The sequence below is a fragment of the Tasmannia lanceolata genome, unplaced genomic scaffold (genome assembly GCF_043159265.1).
Source record: "Tasmannia lanceolata isolate RefF3 unplaced genomic scaffold, GAP_Taslan_0.1 ptg000019l, whole genome shotgun sequence".
NCBI classification, from domain to species: Eukaryota; Viridiplantae; Streptophyta; class Magnoliopsida; order Canellales; family Winteraceae; genus Tasmannia; species Tasmannia lanceolata.
Window position 1 is genome coordinate 23567585 of NW_027518696.1, and position 18609 is coordinate 23586193.

The 18609-nt window shown below is 42.0% G+C and overlaps 1 protein-coding gene and 1 long non-coding RNA gene across 4 annotated transcripts; one reads left to right on the forward strand and one right to left on the reverse strand.

The window, feature by feature from the left end:
• Window positions 1–2423: 2423 nt before the first annotated feature.
• Window positions 2424–8896, reverse strand: LOC143853366 (uncharacterized). Its single transcript, XR_013237089.1, has 2 exons — window positions 8770–8896; window positions 2424–2645 (listed from the first exon to the last, which is right to left on the reverse strand). It is a non-coding gene; the product is annotated as an uncharacterized LOC143853366 (long non-coding RNA).
• Window positions 8897–9231: 335 nt separating this feature from the next.
• Window positions 9232–14471, forward strand: LOC143852828 (uncharacterized). 3 transcript variants are annotated; one of them, XM_077362445.1, is made up of 2 exons: window positions 9232–10100; window positions 12797–14471. In XM_077362445.1, the coding sequence occupies exon 2, from the start codon at window positions 12930–12932 to the stop codon at window positions 14286–14288; it is 1359 nt and encodes a 452-aa protein (XP_077218560.1). In that variant the 5' UTR covers window positions 9232–10100; window positions 12797–12929; the 3' UTR covers window positions 14289–14471. The 3 variants fall into 3 exon arrangements, with proteins under 3 accessions (XP_077218560.1, XP_077218558.1, XP_077218561.1); XM_077362443.1 differs by having other exon boundaries at window positions 9232–9579; XM_077362446.1 differs by having other exon boundaries at window positions 9232–9579; window positions 12802–14471.
• The last annotated feature ends 4138 nt before the right edge of the window (window positions 14472–18609 follow it).

The window sequence follows — 18609 nt, forward strand, 5'->3', positions numbered from 1 at the left end:
TGATTGTCTTTATGGAGTTCCAACACCTTGGAACCCTCATAGCAATCCCAACTTGGTGTTAAGTTGGAAGCCTAAAAATAAGAAATGAAAATCTGCATGAAATAGGCTTCTCGGAACTCCGAGAGAAATTCTCGGAACTCCGAGAAATGGTCCAGTAGACTTTTTTCCAACTTCTGTTTGTATTCCCCGAACTCCGAGATTTTTTCTCGGAACTCCAAGAATTCTCGGAACTCCGAGAACACTACAACGGTCGGATTTTTAGCCGTTGCGATTTTTCCTGGAATTACAACAATGCCATTGAACGGTCATATTTGGTTTTTCCTATATATATGGGCATTCCAAACACTCCAATGATCAATCCTAACACTCTAAAACTTCATTTGAACATCCAAAGAGTGAATCAAACTTGATTATGCCTCTTATCCTCTAAAGCTTAGGATTTGGATCATAGGCTCAATTTGTACATCGTCTGCAATTCTTGTAAACCCTTGTGAGAGATTTTTTGTTCTTTCTTTCTTATCAAGAATTTTGTATCAGGCGAGTGTTCGGAGAAGCGTAGCCCACTCTCCGTGGTGAAGATTGCCACCAAGGTTAAAGGTAATCAGAATTTGTAATCGGCACCGATCTTCGCCGAAGTTAAGAAGATCACATAGTGAAGCCATTAACGGGTTTGGTTGGTGGAGTGGAGTAGGCCTCGCGTTTTGAGGACCGAACCACTTTAAATCTCGGGTGCACTCTCTCTTGAACTCTTGCTCTTTATTTGCATTGCATCTTTAGATTTAACTTGTATGCTTGAATTTCTTTTTGATCTCTTAATCTTCAATTTAGGTTTGAGTTTTCAAAAGATTAAAACTTGTTAGAAACCTAATTAATTTTCACTCCTCATTAGTTGCCTTACTAGGGACCACCCTTGGAATTTCAAAACCTCTATATATTAGAGGGCTAGGATCAGCCTATGGAAATGATTTTTTGGGCACAACCTATTTATGTTATGTTCCATCACATGGATGGGTTGGATCAACCTATGATGTGGTCCGTACAATTCTTTATTGGCCTGTGGCCACAAATTTGCCCATTTTTGCCCTCCGCTTTTGGAGGGGTTAGGGTGATCCAATGGAGCTGATTTTTGGTACACACCCTATCTATGATGGGGCCTTGCAAATGAATGGTTTGGATCACCACAAAAAATGTAGGACCCATGTGTTTGGGCCCTCAAGCTCATATAAGCTATATGAGCTTCAAGCTCACAATCATTTTCTTTTATATATATATATATATATATACTATATAGCAGAAGAGAAAATAAGAGAATTTTTTGAATTTTTTGAATTTTCTATGAGAATTACACATCACTTTTTTTGACTTTTTTTAACAAATGTTCAACTCACATATTTTCTATCCTACCCCCTCCTTTATGCTTTTTAACAAAGGCACCCATTAAAGCCACAGAATTTCAATCTTACCCCCCTCCTTTATGGTTTTTTAATAAAAAAATCTGTAGGGTTATCTTAACCATCCGATTTAAGAGGAATTATGGAAACCTCTATAGATTGGAGGGTTAGGATCAGCCTATGGAAATGATTTTTAGGGCACAACCTATTTATGTTGTGTTCCATCACATGGACGGTTTGGATCAACCTATGACGTGGTCAGTACAGTTCTTTGTCGGCCCGTGCATCGCACGGGGATTTTTACTAGTATATATATATATATATAGTATATAGCACAAGAGAAAATGAGAGAATTATTTGAATTTCTCCCAAAATTCTATGAGGAATACACATCACTTTTTTTGACTTTTTTTATCAAAGGCGCCCATTCAACCCACATATTTCCAATCCTAGCCCCTCCTTTATGCTTTTTAACAAAGGCACCCATTAAAGCCACATAATTTCAATCCTACCCCCGTCCTTGATGCTTTTTTAATTATGGATACCTCTATAGATTGGAGGGCTAGGATCTGCCTGTGGAAATGATTTTACGGGCACAACCTATTGATGTTGTGTTCCATCACATGGACGGTTTGGATCAACCGATGATGTGGTTCGTACAGTTCTTTGTCGGCCCGTGCATCGCATGGGATTTTTTACTAGTGTGTGTATATATATATATATATATATATATATATATATATATATATATATATAGCAGAAGAGAAAAGGTTTGAATTATTTGAATTTCTCCCAAAATTCTATGAGAATTACACTTCACTTTTTTTGATTTTTTTTTAACAAATGCACCCATTCAACCCACATATTTTCAATCCTACCCCTGCTTTATGCTTTTTAACAAAGGCACCAATTAAAGCCACATAATTTCAATCCTACCCCGTCCTTTATGCTTTTGTAATAAAAAAAAATGGACAAAGTCAACAGAGTCTGTAACGACCCGTTTTCCGTCGAGTCGCTACGAGCAAAAGAAAGTAAAAATCATGGAAATAATTTTTTTTTTTTTTACAAGCATCAACCACGATAGAATCTTATTACAACTTGAATATGTCTTATCATAACAAAGTATCGATAGAAATGGTAAATGACGCAAGGCGTCAAAATGCAAAGACTCCAGGAATAAACTCTCTGATCACACAGTCCCTTATCCCATGGTTCCTTCATTTGCAAATGCTCCGCCTTCTAATGCCTCAACCCCTGTGGTGGAGGAATCAACGTCAGAGCAGGGTCATCCAGAGACCGAGCAAAGTAAAAGAGACAATAATAACAGTGCATACAATATAATCCACATCCTCAATAATGTCTAGAAACAATATCATAAAGTTTACAATGCCCATGGCAATATAAATAAAAGCAATGACAATAATTTCAATTTATACTATGTATGCAACAATTATGAGACAGCACATTCCCCAGGTACATCCGGCTTTTCCCCCATTTATTTTTTTTGTCAGTTCTTTTCTGACTTTTTCATTTTATTTTTCTGCCGGTGTCCTTGCCGCACGACTACCCACTACCCCTGTCTGAAGGTAGTGACGTTATGGACTTGGATTACGGTCTCGCATTTGCCGAGCCGGGGATACTATCCCTCGGGGATACTTTCCCTTTTTGGTTGGTTTGCCAACGAAAGGCAGTACACGCTTCTCGCGTTGGCCTTTGGACCTTAGGTCCCAGGATGATTCCACCACACCCTTAAGTTCCCCTTCACTCTACCCCATGTATGCAACATGTATAGAATTACTTACCTTTGCCTTTCTTCCTGCATTCATTTGATTCCAGGCAAGCGAGTATAAATTCACTAAGCAGGTATTTATCAAGCAATTTATAAGCAGAGCTATATTGCATAGACAATTATATTGAATACCATTACAAGACAAGGTCTAGCTGTCACCTGCCTTTTCAAACTTGGAAATGTGAGTGAAATTAGAACCTGAAAAGTCCCAATAGAGTAGGAAATGATTATCCTGAAAATAAGACCACACATACCATTATTTGTATAGTGGTTTATGCGAATACTTATACCCCATTTCTGTCAGATTTGGATTCAAGAATTACTACACCAAAAGCTCATAAATCTGGTATGTTTGGAACCCAAAAAACACCCACACGTACAGTGTATAAATCTGTCCTGTTTTGGGCTCGGAGATACACACACATACAGTACATAAATCTGTCCCGTTTTTGGATTCAAGAATTACACACCCAAAGCTCATAAATCTGGTATGTTTGGAACCCAAAAACACCCACACGTACAGTGTATAAATCTGTCCTGTTTTGGGCTCGGAGATACACACACATACAGTACATAAATCTGTCCCGTTTTTGGATTCAAGAATTACACACCCAAAGCTCATAAATCTGGTATGTTTGGAACCCAAAAACACCCACACGTACAGTGTATAAATCTGTCCTGTTTTGGGCTCGGAGATACACACACATACAGTACATAAATCTGTCCCGTTTTTGGAGACATAAGATGCTCTCATTTTCAAACACAACCTGGCCCACTTTTGGTCCTAAAATCTTCGACCAACAGTGTGAAAATCTGGTCCCATTTGGACCTCAATACTTATATATATATAGAACATAAATCTGGACATATTTGGTGATCTCGTTTAAGGTACAAAACAGTACTAGGATTTAAATTTTATAATTAAAATCTATAGATATATACGTACATGTAAGCACAAATTAAATATATACAAATTCCAGGTTTAAACCTAAGTGTATATGCCCATGTAATACAATAGATATTTCAGATTAAATACGGTAAATCAGGCACATAATTTCGCATATATCAATGTAAATATAATTTTTTTTTGATTTAACTATATAACAGTACGCACGTATTCATATGGTTAGGTAAGTCTCCTCCTTGTCTTTTCTTCCTCTCCCTCTATTCTTCTTTTCTTTCTTATTTTCTTATTTATTTTGTTTTGAACGAGTCTCTCTCTCTCTCTCTCTGCTGAAATTTTGGGCGTGAGAGGAAAGAGAAGACAAGGTCACGATTGTATATGCCCCTCCTTTTGCCTAGTTTCATTTGTTTACAACAACCTTAATTATTTATTTTTAACAGAGATATGGGTTTTGCATATGATGAAATCGTGAGATTTGAGCATGGTTTTTGTGATACATGAGATGTGGAAATCCAAGAATTTAAAAATAAAGACACTTACTTGTTGTAAAAGAATGATGGAGGTTGAAGAAGAATAGAAGGACCAATGGTTTCTTCTCTCTATTTCCTTACTTCTCTTTTCTTTCTTTTCTTTTCTTTTTTTCTTCTCTTCTTTTTTTTTTTATAGATGTATTTTCACCCACCATCTTCTTAAAATAAGATTAACAATAATGATTTCACCCACCATTAACAATAATGATTTCACCCACCATCTTCTTAAATAAGATTAACAATAATGATTTCTCCCACCATCTTCTTAAATAAGATTAACAATAATGATTTCTCCCACCATTAACAATAATGATTTCACCCACCATCTTCTTAAATAAGATTAACAATAATGATTTCTCCCACCATCTTCTTAAATAAGATTAACAATAATGATTTCTCCCACCATCTTCTTAAATAAGATTAACAATAATGATTTCTCATTAATTATTATTTTTATTGGTAAGTGCAACTATAGTGGTTGTGGCGTGACCCGCTATTTGTGGGTCCTGCTTGTTGTGGGGCCCGCTGATGTGGGACCCGCTTGTGTGGGACCCGCTGATGTGGGACCCATTTGTGTGGGACCCGCTAATGTGGGGCCCGCTTATGTGGGGCCCGCTTGTGTGGGACCCACTGTAAATAGTAATTTTTGAATAGTGACTATTTGGTAATGCCGATGATTACTCACCTATATATTTTTACCGGTTATTACATTCTACCCCCCTTAAAAAAAAAATTTCGTCCTCGAAATTCCTCTTTATCACTAAATAACTAAAAGCGTACCTCCAAATAATTCTGGAAAATTTTTCTGGATATCCGATTCTCGCTCCCAAGTAGTCTCATTAGCGCCATGGTGACGCCAAAGTACTCTGACAAGGGGAATCGACTTGTTCCGCAAAACTCTATCCTTGCGCTCCAGAATGCGCACAGGCCCTTCCGAAAAGGACCAATCACCCTGAAGCTCCACCTCGTCCTCTTCTAGCACGTGAGAAGGGTCGGGATGATATAGACGAAGCATAGATACATGAAATACGTTATGCATCCTATCAAGGTTTGGAGGTAATTCCAACTCATAAGCTCGAGATCCAACTTGCTTAGAGATGCGATAAGGCCCGATGTAACGAGGGCTCAACTTACCTTTCCTGCCGAACCGCATAACCGCTTTGAAAGGCGAGATTTTAACAAAAACCATATCTCCTTCAGCGAACTCGAGTTCTCTACGCCGCTGATCGGCATAGCTCTTCTGCCTACTCTGAGCTGTCTTTAACCTTTCCCTGATCAAGGTTACTTTCTCAGAAGTTTCTTCCACCAATTTCGGCCCAAGCAACTGCCTTTCACCAACTTCAACCCAACACAATGGTGATCTACAAGCACGACCATAAAGAGCCTCGAAGGGAGCCATCTGAATACTTTGCTGATAACTGTTATTATAAGCAAATTCGACTAGGGGCAAATGACGCTCCCAGTCTCCCCCAAAATCGAGAATACAGGCTCTCAATAGGTCCTCCACAATCTGGTTAACCCTCTCGGTCTGACCATCCGTCTGAGGATGATAGGCCGTGCTAAAATTTAGCTTTGACCCCAAAGCCTCATGCAACCCATGCCAAAACTTAGAAGTGAACCTGGTGTCCCTGTCTGATACTATAGAAGTAGGTACTCCATGCAATCTGATAATTTGAGCTACATACACCTCAGCCAACTTGTTCAAAGTCCAAGTCTTTTTCATGGCAATAAAATGTGCAGATTTGGTGAGACGATCAACAATTACCCAGATGCTATCACAACCGTTCTTGGTTTTGGGCAAACCCATGATGAAGTCCATAGAAATGCTATCCCACTTCCACATGGGTATTTCCAAAGGCTTTAGAGTGCCTCCAGGTTTCTGATGCTCAATCTTTATTTTTTGACAAGTCAAACATTTCGAAACATAGCTAGCCACTTCTCTTTTCATTCCGCTCCACCAGAAGTTTCTTTTCAAATCATGATACATCTTGGTGCTACCCGGGTGAATGGTGTAGCGAGACTTATGAGCCTCATCCAAGATACTCCTTCTGAGATCTTCTTTAGCTGGCACACATATCCTGTCTTTAAAGTACAAGAAACCGTCTGCCCCAATTGAAAAGTCTGGTCTGGAATCTACTTCTTTCTTCAACTTGATCAACTCTGCATCATCTGCTTGAGCCGCCTTTATCGACTCCAAAAAGTCTGACTGAACTCGAAAATTTGCTAAGACTGATTTTTCACCCACTTTGCAAATATCCAGAGTCAAATCTCTAAACTGTTCAAGAAGTTTCCACTCTTCCATCAGTAAGCATGCAAGTTTAGCACATCCTTGCCTACTGAGAGCATCGGCAACCACATTGGCTTTACCTGGATGGTAGCTCAATGTAAAATCGTAGTCTTTTAAGAACTCAAGCCACCTCCTCTGGCGCATATTTAATTCTTTCTGATCAAACAGGTATTTGAGGCTTTTGTGGTCCGTAAAAACCTCAAACTTCACACCATACAAATAATGACGCCAGATCCTGAGCGCAAAAACCACAGCTGCCAATTCTAAGTCATGGATAGGGTAATTTACCTCATGCCGCTTCAACTGCCGTGAGCCATATGCAATCACCTTCCCATCCTGCATAAGTACACAACCTAACCCCTTTATGGAAGCATCGCTATAAATAACAAAATCCATTCCTTCAGAAGGAAGGACAAGAACAGGTGACGAAGTCAACCTCTTCTTCAATTCCTGGAAACTGAGCTCACACTCCTCTGCCCAAATAAACTTGACATTCTTTCTAGTCAACTTGGTAAGAGGACCAGCCAATGCCGAAAATCCCTCAACAAATTTTCGGTAATAACCAGCTAGCCCCAAGAAACTCCTGACTTCAGTTGCGCTAGACGGCTGTTTCCAATGCAACACTGCCTCGACTTTAGCTGGGTCCACCGAGATGCCCTCCTTAGAGACCACATGACCTAGGAATGTCACGCTCTCTAACCAAAATTCGCACTTCGAAAACTTGGCAAACAAATGATTCTGCCTCAAAGTTTCAAGTGCTCTTCTCAGATGCTCTGCATGATCTTCCTTGGACTTAGAATAAATGAGTATATCATCAATAAATACTACAATGAACTGATCTAAGAAGGGTTTGAAGATCCTGTTCATTATATCCATAAAGATAGCTGGAGCATTAGTCAATCCAAATGGCATTACCACGAATTCAAAATGACCGTATCGGGTCCTGAAAGCTGTCTTGGATATGTCCTCATCTTTGACACGAAGCTGATGATACCCTGATCTGAGATCAATCTTAGAAAAATGACAAGCTCCCTGCAACTGGTCAAAAAGATCGTCGATCCTAGGCAAAGGATAACGATTTTTTATAGTAACCTTATTCAGTTGCCGATAATCGATGCACAAACGGAGGCTGCCATCCTTCTTTTTAACAAATAGAACAGGAGCACCCTACGGCGAAGAACTTGGCCTGATGAATCCTTTCTCGAGCAACTCAGACAACTGTTCCTTCAATTCCTTCAACTCGGCAGGGGCCATCCGATAAGGTGCTTTGGAAATGGGTAAGGTTCCTGGCTCGAGAGCAATGGTGAAGTCGATCTCCCTGTGGGGAGGCAACTCCGTGAGATCCTCTGGAAAAACATCAAGGAATTCACTCACCACGGGAATATCAGCTGTTGATAACCCTACACCATCATCTTCTTTCTTCACATACGCCAAGAAACCTTCACATCCCTTACTTAACATTTTCTGGGCCCTTAATGCAGCAATAATTTTGATCTTGCCAGGGCGCTTCACACCCTCAAACAAGAATTCTTCCTCTCCGGGTATTCTGAACACCACTACCTTATGGAAACAATCCACACTGGCGTGATAAGACGCCAACCAGTCCATGCCTAAGATGACCTGGAAGTCATTCATATTCAGTAATACAAGGTTTCCCAAAAGCTCCCGGTCCTCAATTTTAATTTTGCAACCCTTACATACCAAGTTAGTAATTACTACATCACCTACTGGTGTGACCACTCTCAACGGATGTAGTAAGGGTACAGGAGATAAAGCTAATTCTCGAACAAAATCAGGCGATATAAATGATAATGTAGAGCCAGAATCAAATAAGACATGAACAGATATACCATTAACGAGAAGCTGACCTTCGATAACTGCATCAGATGCTTCAGCATCGCGCTGACTTAAGGCAAAGACCCGATTGATAGGAGCTTGGGGTGCATTTCTTCCTTGAACTGGTATGAGATTTGGGTTTCCCCTCCACTGATTTTGCTGCTGCGGTGTAGACACCCCATTTTGTTTTGTTTTAATCAACAAAGAAATTAGTGTGTTAAATCCATGTGAGAACCCCCTCTATCATTGATTTATATGTTTTAGGTCATTAATATCTTGATCTGACTTTACGAATCATCAATCAGGACAAAATAAGCTAGGGTCACTTCATAGCCCGGACCCTGATTCCATTCCGAGACCCGATTTCCGTAAATCGTTAGATCAATGGCAGATCTTGACCTGGGTCTAACCATCCAAAACCACCTAACCTCTCCTCTCATCCTAACCATCCAAACCTCACCTAACCTCTCCTCTCATCCTAACCATCCAAACCTCACCTAACCTCACCTAACCTCACCTAACCTTACCTAACCCCACCTAACCTTACCTAACCTCATCCTCTCATCCTAACCATCCAAAACCACCTAACCTCACCTAACCTCCTATCCCATTCTCCTATAAATACCCTCTCATCCCACCATCCAAGAGAAGAAAAAAGAACCCCTCTCTTAGAAAATTCATCCCTCTCCCTCATCTCTTCAAGGGTTCGGCCATCCTTGCCGGATCGGGTGATTTTATACGTTGGGTGATATATATCAAAAGCAGTCATTATCAAGCAAGGAATCATCTTCAAGGAATTAACATCAAAGAAAAAATCAAACACAAAGTGGGTTTCCAAAGAGGTAGGCATTTATTTCAATTCTATGTAGGGTCTGTTTTCATGCATATCTTTTACTTTAAAAGAAAAACCATGTTAGGAAGCATGTAGGGTCCGTTTTCCCCCTGGTTAGCCTCTGGTTAGACCCTGGTTGCACCCAGGTTCGCTGCTGGTTGCACCCAGGTTCGATGCTGGTTGCACCCTGGTTCCCTACTGATTCGCACCCTGGTTCCCCTGCTGGTTGCACCCTGGTTCCCTACTGGTTCGCACCCTGGTTCGATATTGGTTCGCACCCTGGTTCCCTGCTGGTTCGCACTCTGGTTAGACCCTGGTTGCACCCAGGTTCGCTGCTGGTTGCACCCAGGTTCCCTCCTGGTTGCACCCTGGTTCCCCTGCTGGTTCGCACCCTGGTTCCCTGCTGGTTCGCACCCAGGTTCGCTGCTGGTTGCACCCAGGTTCCCTGCTGGTTGCACCCTGGTTCCCCTGCTGGTTCGCACCCTGGTTCCCTGCTGGTTCGCACCCTGGTGCACCCTGGTCCGCACCCTGGTTTGTACCCTGCTTCCTCCTAGTTAGACCATGGCTAGTCTCGGGTTTGCTCCTAACTTAGACCTGACTCACTTGACCCTAACCATTAACCCAATCCAACCAAGTCATATCCCAACACAATCCGAGTCGCATGTCTGAATCCATTTGGCCAAATCTCATAAGCCCGCCCACTTTGAATTCCGAAAATTCAAACCCTTGATGATTCCTATATGCTCAATTCTTTGATGCAAATTCCCAATTCCAAAATCCCATTGCTAGATCAATGTTTCTGAATCTCAAGTCCAATGCTCAAATGCAAACCCGATTCCAGATACAAATACCAATTCTGTCTTCCAAAATCCAAGCAACCTCCCCTGCGGAACTACGTGTGGCTTGATCCCCATCGCGGGGTACGTAGGCAATTTGGCACTCCCAAGTTCAGTCGCACCTTTCTCTGTCTTTCTCATTCCCTCACACTATTTCATCATCTCTTCCATCCCTTTTTTCACTAACCTCGAGAATTTAAATCGATTTGTCTTGTGTCTTTCTGAACCGTTGGATCACGGTTTCCGTCGTAAGGACCCTTAGAGCCCAATTTAGGAACACTGGTGTCGTGTCGTGTCCTAAGTTTTAGGGAGTCCTAGAGTTATGAGTCCAGCCTCATCACGGACGCTTGCTATGTATAGCAACCGTGCCATAGGTCTAGTTGCACTAGTCACCCGATCTTTCCCTAGGACAAGCCTAGTAAACTAGGATGTAGGCAAACCTGCATTAGTCTAAGGGACAACTTGCATTCAGATAAGAATCATATAGCATCTTAGATGAAATCCTAAGATAATAAAATCCTCAACTTGAATTAAATAATTCCTCTTAAAACTGTTGAAACAGTCAAATCCGTCTAGGTCGGTGTCCTAGTTGAGTTAGGCATATGTAGCTTAGCTTAGGTGCACCGAACTACGTCGACTCTGATCCCAGTGAGGCTTGGGTACGTAGGCAGCTTGGATGTCTAATGGCATACCACCCGCGAGTCGGCACCACAACAAATTGTGGTGTTTTGGATATTAATTTTCTTGTAAATGCTTAATCAAATCACTTAGGACTTTTCATGAAATTAGAATTCTAGGAGAACTGTCACTTAGATTGAATCCAGACAAATTAAGAAATCAAGATACACATCTAGGATTCACATTGAAATTAGATTTTAGGATGCATGTCACTTAGTTCGCACATAGAGTTGAATGAGCCATTTAAAATAAATTTAAAAGAGTTAGCTTTTGGAATCGAAGACCGATTGTCGGGCAGGAATGGTGCATGTGGTGGATAACTCCCCATACCTTCCATTCTCGTAACCAGGTAGCGAGTCTAGATTTCTGGTTAATTTCGGGTCCTAGATCCCACATCTAGGTGGCGACTCTGTCATTCTCTTTCGTGTGGAGTTCGGATTGCCTTAGTGATCCCAAGTTCACATGAAAGAGGAATTCAAATCAATATTAAAATGCACACGCCAATCGCGTGGGCACGAGAGACCAAGAGAGAGCGCGCGGCGGCTCGCGCCCCGCCCCTCTCGCGGGATTCGGGTACCACAGTCTGGCGACTCTGCTGGGGATTCATTTGAATTTAATTTAACTGGCTCATAAAAACTCTATACTTGTTAGATTAGTTTGTCTTGTTTTATTTTCTCTCATCACATTTTACTCGAACTTAATTTAACAAAACCTAAAGGCATCATAGATTGCGCGAACTTATTGCACACACTTACATCACTTGCATCTAAACCCTTGCATCTCACATTCACACACGTCCTATTTTAGGAACCCGGAGTGTTATCTAGCATGGTTGACTGGGATTTCATCACCTGGTGCCTCTGTGCTAGAGAAGCATTCCACCCTTAGCCTAGTACCTTTATGGTGCGTAAACGGATCTATTGTTCACGTACTGATACGCCGGACACTGGTACAGTATATCGAACATGGATTCGCGCTAAGGGAACTCTTGGCCTTACCCCTAGATTAACCCACACATGCATGTAGTATACGAACACATGTGCATCACATGTGTGAGCCTAGTTTAGGATATCCTACCCATTTGTGTCTAGATTAGACCGTAGTCCATCTTCCAATGGCTACGATCGGTCCTAGGTACACAAACAAAGTCATGAGTTGAGATCCTATCTCCACTCCGCTAGATTAGGATTAGGGTTGATGCCTTCAGGTAACACTGATAAAATGTGTGAAGAATAAAAACTTTCCCTTTGGGGTTAGGATATAAATCCCATCATTTCCAAAGATCTCATAGGATTAGTCATTCATGATCTATCCGTTGAAAGTAATCCTATGCAATCTCATCTTTTGATCATGTGTCTATCATTCGTCTTTTGTGGGAATCGATTGTGTCTTCATTGGTGGAAATTGTGTCTCAATCATTTGATCGTGCAATCTTGATGATCCAATCTTGCCTGTACCCTTGATCTCTTCCTCCTCTAGGGGCTACCTTTTTCAAGAATATTTCTGCTAAATCCTTCAGAGATTACTCTCATAATCCTTGAACTAAGGGCATTCCCCTATGCGAATCTGTCATCATTGTCATGTCTTGGTCCTTTAGGATTCATTCTATTATCCCAATTACTTGCTTAAATGTGTAATATTTTTCAGTCATTGAGAAGAAACACTCCATGAATGTCAAGGTCATATACCTCGTGTTCATTATTTCCATGACAGAGCAGTAAACACCATAGCTAACCCTGCTACTCCTTGGGTTCGGATTTCTTCACGGTTAAAGAGAAAATCTGTCTCTCCGCCACCTTCCCTGAGAATCCCAGCATCTCCTTCTTTCTCAACCTCATCTTCGCCAATGGCAGACAACCAAGATGGTCTTCCACCCGCTGCCATTATCGATACTCTTACCTTGATTCTCCAGCAGCTTCAAGAACTCAAAGAAGAGAACCGAGTTATCAAGGCCCAGCTTTCTGAAAAGTTGGGGCCATCGTTGTCCAAAGATAAAGGGTCCATGCACCATACAGTTACTTCAGCCGCACCTGCCCAGCCAGTGTTCATTCCTATCCCTGACAAAACTGAAGAAGATTTTGAAAAAGAGCAGTACAGCGAAAATCGCAGCAGGCCTTCTCAGTCCATGATTGATAAAGTAGTTATGGAGAAATTAGAAAGTCTTACCAGGAAGGTTCAGGACATTCAGTTTCAAGACCAAGGTGGTTTCAATCCGAGTGATCTCACACTGTTCCCAGAAATCCGTCTCCCAGCCAATTTTCAAATGCCGGACTTTGATAAATATGATGGTGTGGGTTGTCCAATCACACATTTGCAAATGTTCACCATCATGTGTCAGCCTCAAGGCTTATCTTCTGAGCAAATGGCTCAATTGTTCCCGGTTTCCCTGACCAAGGTTGCCAGGAGGTGGTTCATGGTCTTGGACAAGACTCGTTACAAGACATGGAAGGATATCGGCGAGCAATTCATCAGGCAGTTCAAATATGATGATGGTACAGAAATCACTAGAAAGGATTTGGAAAGGACCAAGCAAGACTCGAGGGAGTCCTTCCTAATTTTTGTGAAAAGATGGAGGAGAACAGCAGCGCAGATGATGGAGCGCCCTTCTGAGGAAGAGCAGGTCCAAATAATCATGAAAAATATTTCCCCCCAGCTCCAGTATCACATGTCGTTGCAGTATTATCCGGACTTCAAACACTTTATCGTGGCAGGCACCCAAATAGAGGAGGCTATGGCTCAAGGTGTGTTCAACCGAAGTAACCCGAATACCAGAGAATTCAGGAAGCCTCCATCAGCTGAAATTAATAACCTTTCCCGCTCCAAGCCTCAGCCTTCAAAACCTCAGAACCCCATGGTGATGGATTATACCCAACTTGCTGTCGCACCTCGGCCACAGGCCCAGACAGAATTTACCCCTCTCCCTCTTCCGCCATCTGAGATACTCAAGGAGTGTCTAGCTTCAGGTCGCATAATCCTGCCCGACATTAGGGCTCTTCCTAATCCTTTACCAGCAAATTGGCGAACAGATCAACACTGCGAATACCATAGAAATTCTGGCCATCTCACTGATAATTGCATTGCCTTAAAATTCAGAATCCAGAGGTTGCTCGACAATAAAAGCCTTGTGTTTGAGCCAAGTCCCGTTGCTACCAATAACCTATTACCGAATCATGCAGTACTGCCGCCAGCCGTTCGCAATGCTTAAATAACTGAAGGTTCAAAGGGGCACAGGTCCGGTTGCGAATCCAAAGTTGAAAGTACCATTTATGAGCCAGCTTTCACCGAGCCTCCGAAGCTAGACAGTTGCGGCAGTTAAAGTTTTAGTCGTTTACTATTTTATTTTGAGTCAACCATCATGGTCAGTACAATTGTTGAGTCCGGTTCTACAGTTCTAGGTTAATGCCTAGTCTAGGCAAGTTATCTTTTGTTTTTCTTTTAGAGTTGTGAATCCTGAACATGTTCAGGATAGGTTGTCAGATGTAGTATTGTAGACACCCCATTTTGTTTTGTTTTAATCAACAAAGAAATTAGTGTGTTAAATCCATGTGAGAACCCCTCTCTTAGAAAATTCATCCCTCTCCCTCATCTCTTCAAGGGTTCGGCCATCCTTGCCGGATCGGGTGATTTTATACGTTGGGTGATATATATCAAAAGCAGTCATTATCAAGCAAGGAATCATCTTCAAGGAATTAACATCAAAGAAAAATCAAACACAAAGTGGGTTTCCAAAGAGGTAGGCATTTATTTCAATTCTATGTAGGGTCTGTTTTCATGCATATCTTTTACTTTAAAAGAAAAACCATGTTAGGAAGCATGTAGGGTCCATTTTCCCCCTGGTTAGCCTCTGGTTAGACCCTGGTTGCACCCAGGTTCGCTGCTGGTTGCACCCTGGTTCCCTACTGATTCGCACCCTGGTTCCCCTGCTGGTTGCACCCTGGTTCCCTACTGGTTGCACCCTGGTTCCCTGCTGGTTGCACCCTGGTTCCCTACTGGTTCGCACCCTGGTTCGATATTGGTTCGCACCCTGGTTCCCTGCTGGTTCGCACTCTGGTTAGACCCTGGTTGCACCCAGGTTCGCTGCTGGTTGCACCCAGGTTCCCTCCTGGTTGCACCCTGGTTCCCCTGCTGGTTCGCACCCTGGTTCCCTGCTGGTTCGCACCCAGGTTCGCTGCTGGTTGCACCCAGGTTCCCTGCTGGTTGCACCCTGGTTCCCCTGCTGGTTCGCACCCTGGTTCCCTGCTGGTTCGCACCCTGGTGCACCCTGGTCCGCACCCTGGTTTGTACCCTGCTTCCTCCTAGTTAGACCATGGCTAGTCTCGGGTTTGCTCCTAACTTAGACCCGACTCACTTGACCCTAACCATTAACCCAATCCAACCAAGTAATATCCCAACACAATCCGAGTCGCATGTCTGAATCCATTTGGCCGAATCTCATAAGCCCGCCCACTTTGAATTCCGAAAATTCAAACCCTTGATGATTCCTATATGCTCAATTCTTTGATGCAAATTCCCAATTCCAAAATCCCATTGCTAGATCAATGTTTCTGAATCTCAAGTCCAATGCTCAAATGCAAACCCGATTCCAGATACAAATACCAATTCTGTCTTCCAAAATCCAAGCAACCTCGCCAGCGGAACTACGTGTGGCTTGATCCCCATCGCGGGGTACGTAGGCAATTTGGCACTCCCAAGTTCAGTCGCACCTTTCTCTATCTTTCTCATTCCCTCACACTATTTCATCATCTCTTCCATCCCTTTTTTTCACTAACCTCGAGAATTTAAATCGATTTGTCTTGTGTCTTTCAGAACCGTTGGATCACGGTTTCCGTCGTAAGGACCCTTAGAGCCCAATTTAGGAACACCGGTGTCGTGTCGTGTCCTAAGTTTTAGGGAGTCCTAGAGTTAGGAGTCCGGCCTCATCACGGACGCTTGCTATGTATAGCAACCGTGCCATAGGTCTAGTTACACTAGTCACCCAATCTTTCCCTAGGACAAGCCTAGTAAACTAGGATGTAAGGCAAACCTGCATTAGTCTAAGGGACCATTTGCATTTAGATGAGAATCATATAGCATCTTAGATGAAATCCTAAGATAATAAAATCTTCAACTTGAATTAAATAACTTCTCCTAAAACTGTTGAAACAGTCAATCCCGTCTAGGTCGGTGTCTTAGTTGAGTTAGGCATATGTAACTTAGCTTAGGTGCACCGAACTACGTCGACTCTGATCCCAGTGAGGCTTGGGTACGTAGGCAGCTTGGATGTCTGATGGCATACCACCCGCGAGTCGGCACCACAAACAAATTGTGGTGTTTTGTATATTAATTTTCTTGTAAATGCTTAATCAAATCACTTAGGACTTTCCATGAAATTAGAATTTTAGGAGAACTTTCACTTAGATTGAATCCAGACAAATTAATAAATCAAGATACACATTTAGGATTCACATTGAAATTAGATCATAGGATGCATGTCACTTAGTTCGCACATTAACATAGAGTTGAATGAGCCATTTAAAATAAATTTAAAAGAGTTAGCTTTTGGAATCGAAGACCGATTATCGGGCAAGAATGGTGCATGTGGTGGATAACTCCCCATACCTTCCATTCTCGTAACCAGGTAGCGAGTCTAGATTTCTGGTTAATTACGGGTCCTAGATCCCACATCTAGGTGGCGACTCTGTCAGTCTCTTTCGTGTGGAATTCGGATTGCCTTAGTGATCCCAAGTTCACAGGAAAGATTAATTCAAATCAATAATAAAATGCACACGCCAATCGCGTGGATACGAGAGACCAAGAGAGAGAGAGCGGCGGCTCGCGCCCCACACCCCTCTCGCGGGATCAGGGTACCACAGTCTGGCGACTCTGCTGGGGACCACCTAACTTCATTAAAATTTCAAAAGATAATTCATTTGAATTTAATTTAACTGGCTCATAAAAACTCTATACTTGTTAGATTAGTTTGTCTTGTTTTATTTTCTCATCACATTTTACTCGAACTTAACCTAACAAAACCTGAGGGCATCATAGATTGCGCAAACATATTGCACACACTTACATCACTTGCATCTAAACTCTTGCATCTCACGTGCACACACGTCCTATTTTAGGAACCCGGAGTGTTATCTAGCATGGTTGACTGGGATTTCATCACCTGGTGCCTCTGTGCTAGAGAAGCATTCCACCCTTAGCCTAGTACCTTTATGGTACGTAAACGGATCTCTTGTTCACGTACTGATACGCCGGACACTGGTACAGTATATCGAACAGGGATTCGCGCTAAGGGAACTCTTGGCCTTACCCCTAGATTAACCCACACATGCATGTAGTATACGAACACATGTGCATCATGTGTGTGAGCCTAGTTTAGGATATCCTACCCATTGGTGTCTAGATTAGGCCGTGGTCCATCTTCCAATGGTCACGATCGGTCCTTAGATACACGAACAAAGTCATGAGTCGAGATTCTCTCTCCACTCCGATAGATTAGGATTAGGGTTGATGCCTTCAGGTAACACTGATAAAATGTGAAAAAAAAAAAAAAAAAAAAAAAAATTTCCCTTTGGGTTAGGATATAAATCCCATAATTTTCAAAGATCTCATAGGATTAGTCATTCATGATCTATCCGTTGAAAGCAATCTTATGCTATCTCATCTAATCTTTTGATCGTGCGTCTTTCGTTCTTCTGTCATACGATTCGATCGTATCTTCATGCCATCCCCTAACTGGCAGATGCAGAATCTCACAATCTTTCGATTATGCGTTCTCATGATCTGATCATGCCTGGTCCAGATAATCCAATCTTGCTTGTACCCCTGGTCTGTTCCTCCTCTAGGGGCTACCTTTTTCAAGATTATTTTGCTAAGTCCTTCAGAGTTCACTCTCAGAATCATTGAGCTAGGGGCATTCCCCTATGCGAATCAGTCATCATGGTCAGTACAATTGTTGAGTCCGGTCTTACATTTCAAGGTCAATGCCTAGTCCAGGCAAATCATCTCTCTTTTTTATTTAGAGTTGTGAATCCTGAGCATGTTCAGGATAGGTCGTGTCCAATAATTCACTTGTGTTTGTTTCTTAAGTGTGCTTCTGATCTTAAAATAAGACTCCCTCCTCAAATGAGGACAAAATTGACGAAACTCCACTTGAGTCACAGCAATTACTTGAACAAGAGGAGGAGCGCCAATCCCAGCTTTTCAAAAATGAAATTGAAGTGGTAAACGCTGGCACTGAAACTTTGATTCAGTAAATGCCGATTGAAAATACATTACCCTCTGAAGAGTGTGAAGAATTGATAAAATTATTTCAAGAATAAGATGATTGTCTAGAAAAGCTACAACCGATACCAGGGGCAAGACATAGTTGGAAAGCTCAAAGAAAATGAAGAAAGTGAGAAGATATATCTATACAAGGGGCATAGAGTGGAAACAACTTTCATATTTCCAATTAATGACCTTGGTTCTCAAATTCATAACATAAAGCCAACAAATTCAAGATAAGAAGTTCAAGAGCAAGCATTGAAAAGTGATCA

What these genes read in the sequence shown, in the direction of transcription:
- LOC143852828 (XM_077362445.1), top strand. Translation starts at nt 12,930, where the DNA reads ATGGCAGACAACCAAGATGGTCTTCCACCCGCTGCCATTATCGATACT.